At 43.3% G+C, this 5,442-nt stretch overlaps 1 protein-coding gene across 1 annotated transcript in view; it reads right to left on the bottom strand.

The window, feature by feature from the left end:
- Positions 1 to 4,184: 4,184 nt before the first annotated feature.
- The window catches only part of LOC308315753 (interleukin-17 receptor D), a 10,105-nt gene continuing 8,847 nt past the window's right edge, over positions 4,185 to 5,442 (bottom strand). Inside the window, exon 12 of the mRNA XM_080763884.1 lies at positions 4,185 to 4,903. Within this exon, the coding sequence (XP_080620010.1) occupies positions 4,355 to 4,903 (549 nt within the window). The 3' untranslated portion in view covers positions 4,185 to 4,354. The remainder of the gene's footprint in view (positions 4,904 to 5,442) is intronic.

Below are 5,442 nucleotides of genomic sequence, written 5' to 3'. Positions count from 1 at the left end.
TCCCAAATTTAGTCTTTCCAAATCTTCTTTCATTGTAGGCCTATTTGAGATTGAGGCCAGCAATTTATAACTATAAAATTCACTTTTTTTTGTTACTTTTTGTTACTCTGTTTTTCTCTATTTTTAAATGTTTTAAAATAGTAAAAAATGGCAAATAAGTTTAAGAGGTAAGGGGTGGCGCACGATGGAGCCACACGTCTGTAATATCACAGTCATTCTAGGGCTATAGTTTCTTACAAGCCTGGCAGCCTCACAGTCTGCATCTTGTGTCACTGTCACTCAGCACTTTACTGTATTTGTTAAGCCAGAGGAAAATAAATAGTCAAAATACCAAAGGAATCTTTTTTTCCTTTATTATGTGACGGAAAAACATAGAAAAGGGGTTTTAGGGTTTTTAATAGACAAGGCCATACTGAACAAAGCCATCCTCAAATAGCATTTAACTGAATAGGTATAAGTTCAATATGTGCAAGTGAGCAAAATAAGCTCTTCGAATATTGCATTAATATATCACAAGTGAGATAATGAAGGTGGCAATTATATCTGAGGCGGAGATTAATAGATATAGCCTAATAATATATAGGCTATCCTCATAATGTCCATATTATGGATATTTGAATGAAACATATACTTCACCAAGGCTGACAATCACTAATGACAATAATATTTTACATATTGGCCAACTACTAACTATACGTTAGTCAGGGATACTCAAATAGATTTACCTGTGGGCCACATTACAAAAATGGCAAGGGGCCAGGGGCCAGTAGATACAATTACGACATTAATGATACTTGATAACTTCTCTCTTTCAATTGCTTTATTTTCGCAAAATGTATCAAAGTACAATGTGCATGCACACAATATGTAAATAAATAAATGTGTTACATTTTCTTGCATAAACACAAAGAGCTGTTTCCATAACTGCACAAATTATTGCACATAACATGAGTAGCTGTTATAATAACATAATAACATAACATGAGTAGCTCTTTGCCTGCCTGCCTGCCTGTCTGTCTGTCTGTCCATGAGTAGTTATTTGTCTGTCTGTCAATGAGTAGCTGTCTTACTGTCTGCCTGTCTATGAGTAGCTGTCTGCCTGCCTGTCTATGAGTAGCTGTCTGTCTGTCTGCCTGCCTAATTGTCCATGAGTAGCTGTCTGTCTGCCTGTCTATGAGTAGCTATCTGCCTGCCTGCCTAATTGTCCATGAGTAGCTGTCTGTCTGCCTGTCTATGAGTAGCTGTCTGCCTTCCTGCCTGTCCACTTGTCCATGAGTAGCTGTCTGTCTGTCTATGAGTAGCTGTCTGCCTGCCTGCCCAATTGTCTATGAGTAGCTGTCTGTCTGTCTATGAGTAGCTGTCTGCCTTCCTGCCTGTCCAATTGTCCATGAGTAGCTGTCTGTCTGTCTATGAGTAGCTGTCTGCCTTCCTGCCTGTCCAATTGTCCATGAGTAGCTGTCTGCCTGCCTGTCCAATTCTCCATGAGTAGCTGTCTGTCTGTCTGTCTATGAGTAGCTGTCTGACTGCCTGCCTGTCCAATTCTCCATGAGTAGCTGTCTGTCTGTCTGCCTGTCTATGAGTAGCTGTCTGCCTGCCTGCCAGCCAGCAAGTTGGTTAACAGAAAATAAATTGTTATGGCTGAGTAAAATAAAATACAATAAACACAATTTGCCTGAAAATAGATTACCCAGCTATGACCTTTTTCATGAAAAAAAAATGAGTAGTGATATGGCTGACTGAGTAAAATAAAACAATCTACCTGAAAATAGATAGCTATAAGTGAAGAGCAATTTCCGCAATTTCCATTTCCGCAATTTCCATTTCCGCAATTTCCATTTCCGCAATTTCCATTTCCACAATTACCATTTCCGCAATTTCCATTTCCGAAATTTCCGCAATTTCCATTTCCACCATTTCCGCAATTACAATTTCCGCAATTTCCATTTCCAACTATTAATGGCAGCTGGGTTTCATCATTCAAATAAAATAGAATTATGTCCGTTTAGCTATAAAATTATGTCAGGGAATAGGGATACACAGTATATGTCTTTCATTTGCATTGCATCTCCCCCCCCCCCCCCCCCCCCCCCCCCAAGCTTTTATTTTCGTTCGAGTAATAGTACAACTCTAATAGTATTACTTATAATAATGTAATTAAAGATAACTTCATTCAGATTTATTTATTTTTATTTCATTTTCCAGATTTTTTTTTCTTCTTTTTTTTAGATTTTCATTGGTGGGCCAGTCATAATGGTCCCGCGGGCCTGATGTGGCCCGCGGGCCTGAGGTTGAGTATCACTGCGTTAGTGTATATGTGCTTACCTGTAAACGACTGTAATGGACATTAACGCAAAGAATTCACACACGTAAATTAACCAATCACATAATTGACTCTGTAATCAGTCCTGGTTCATGTTACATAGAGCAGTACCATTCAACAGGCAATCTAATATACTATACTGTGGTAAGTATAAGTAGCCTTGCCGAGCCATGAGGCTCATAGGGCAGGAGCCTATCTCCTGTTTCTGTAGCGTGAGGCAGCTTGATGTTGATGTTGAAGTACACCCCCTGGACATGACGCTAGTATGTCGCAGGGACTTACCCCCAATCCAACCCTTGATGCTGAGTGTCAAGCAGGGAGGCATTGGGTCCCATTTTTACAGTCTTTGGTGTGACCCGGCCGGGGATTGAACCCCAAACTCCCAGTCTCAGGGGACACTCTATAACCACTCTCTCTCTCTCGGGTGAGACACTCTAACCACAAGGCCACTGAGCTGGTACTGTGCTATATTGTATAAGCTGTCACAAGTTACAAATCAACTCAAGAGCAGGGAGGGACGACATGCACACACAAAAATTCCAGCAAAACATAATTTATGTCATAGTCTGAAAGAAGGCAGTGGGGCGAGTGCCTGTGTGGACAAGAGACAAGAGAGAAAAGACACACCGTGACACAGAAGAGCAGAGTACATGAAAATAAATCACTGTTGGAGCAATAAGTTGTTTAGTGATTTACTCAAGGGCACGTATAGGTACTGCAGATGAGCCGGGCAGCCATCCTTCAGTTGCAGTCATAGCTGTTAATCACACAATTTGTGTGTGTAATATGTGGTTTTTAGATATTTTAGCAGATTTTAGCAGTGTCCATGATGTCATGGACACTGGGCTCCCTTGCTTCCTATAGTTACTTAGTTAGTTACTTTATTGACACAAATGTATAAAACAATGAATCAAAAACTTTAAAAGATACAATACATTAAAATATACAATACACAATACAAAATCCCTTTGCAACAGGAGCTTTATATTGCTCCACAAGTGACAGGCAGGCATGTAGAATATACAAAGTCTCTCTGTTAGTGTCCACAAAGAGTGAGCTCAAATCAATACCCTCGTGTCCATATTTCACTCTGATATCTTGTGCGAGGGGACACACTAGTATGTGCTGTTAGTTTTGTACACCAGTCTCACATTGGCAAAACCGCTGTTCAGGTGGTATGTGGCTCCATCTTCCCATTTCCACACGCACTTCGCATTTCCACACACTACATGTTGTCTCAGTAAGACAGCCCTCAATGACATATGATATTGTGATATAGTACTTTATTGTCAGTTCACACTGAAAATTGTCTTGCGACACAGCAGCCAAGTATATGCAGAACACAGCAGCCAAGTATGCATATATTATATTACACACTGATATTTGCACTGTGCCCTTCTTTCCTCTGTTGTTTAACAGCTGATGTTGGGGGGGAAGCACCCTATGATCCGACGGACCATTGCTCCGAAGGAGCATTGGTCCGAGGTGCGCTGGGGGTCGGGAGAGGGTGGGTGGTTAGGTTTAGGTGTCTGCCCCGGGGGAGGTTAGGGTTAGGGTGAGGGTTTGAGGTAGGTTGTCGATCGGACCAATGGACCGTCGGCATATTGACGCAAACCCATGTTGGGGTGGGTGGAAGAGGGAATAAGCTATCTGTTTATACATGTATCTGTATATTATCTGTATCTGTGTACTGTATGTTTCTATGTATCTTGTTCTTGTGTTATGGGTCCCCCTTATGAGATGCTGCATCTCAAGAGGCCATCCCTTAAAAAAAAGAATCTGAAATCTAACTCATTTGGGTTCACCACTAAATCTCTGAACGCATCTGCCGCATCCCCTGACCTATACATTGTATTTGCCTTATTATCGCCTTTATTGGAAGGATAAGCCCCCCCCCCCCCCCATCTAATTTACTCGTTTATCTTGTGCGGCTTGTGCCTATACAGACACCCTTGCTTTCATAAGCCCTGAGTTGTACACAGGCATCATCACGCACCAAAAGCAGCAGAAACGTGTGCACAACGTATATATAAGTCAGGCATTACACTGCTCTATCTCACTCAGCGGCACCGTCGCAGCCTCTCGAATAGCTTGCTGCAGCGCTGCTCCGGCTGGCAGCTCGGCGAAGCCCTCCTCCGAGATGTGCTCTATCTTCAGGTATCCTCCGGGCCTGTGCAGAGCCACTCCGTGGAGGTGAGAGAAAAGCAGGGGCAGGTCTCTGGTCAGGGTGTAGCGAGTCACTAGTCCCAGCTCGGCGGGGATGTCCGTCTCCTCGGAGTATTCGAAGATGGCGGCCATGTATCTGGACAGGTCTTCACCCTGTGCTTTCTTCCGGCCCATCTCCTCTCCTATGAGGGCGACAGCAGCGGCGGCGGAACTGGAGGCGTTGGACCACCAGCCCGTCTCCTCTTCCTCCTCGTCACCACCATCACCCTCGGGTTGTGAGGGTGGTTTCACAGGCCAGTGTTTGAGGCTCCGAGAGCAGATGACCAAGATAAAGTCACTCTCCTGGATCTGTCTGTAGTACCAGCCCATTGCTCCCTCCTCAGCCAGACTTAGAGAGTCCCATAGATCCAGGCACACCTGATGGGGGAAAAAAACAAAGTTTCATCTAATAATACTTTCATAAGCACATCTGGGATATCCCAGTTAAAGAAAAGGTGAAAAAAGGAAATATCAAGTATCAAGGATTATATCGTCAACTTTATGGCAGATATAGTTCAAATGTAAAGAGCCATACCGATGGTTTGGCATGTTTTTACAAACTAAATTCAAACGTGACAGATATTTATTAACCACACAATTGTTTGACATTGACTCAATCAGTTAGAAAGTAAGTAGCCTTGCCGAGCCTGTTTCTGTAGCGTGAGGCAGCTTGATGTACAAGTACACCCCCTGGACATGACGCTAGTATGTCCCCAATCCAACCCTTGATGCTGAGTGTCAAGCAGGGAGGCACTGGGTCCCATTTTTACAGTCTTTGGTATGACCCGGCCGGGGATTGAACCCCGACCTCCCAGTCTCAGGGCGGACACTCTAGGTGAGGACCTTACCTTACCCGTTGTGAGATAATTTGTTAAATTGGAAAAAGGGCTTCGTTAAGACCTCCATATTATTATGGT

This window comes from Protomyctophum bolini, assembly GCF_963924005.1.
Source record: "Protomyctophum bolini genome assembly, chromosome: 5".
Lineage (NCBI taxonomy): Eukaryota > Metazoa > Chordata > Actinopteri > Myctophiformes > Myctophidae > Protomyctophum > Protomyctophum bolini.
This window is presented reverse-complemented; position numbering and strand designations above follow the sequence as displayed.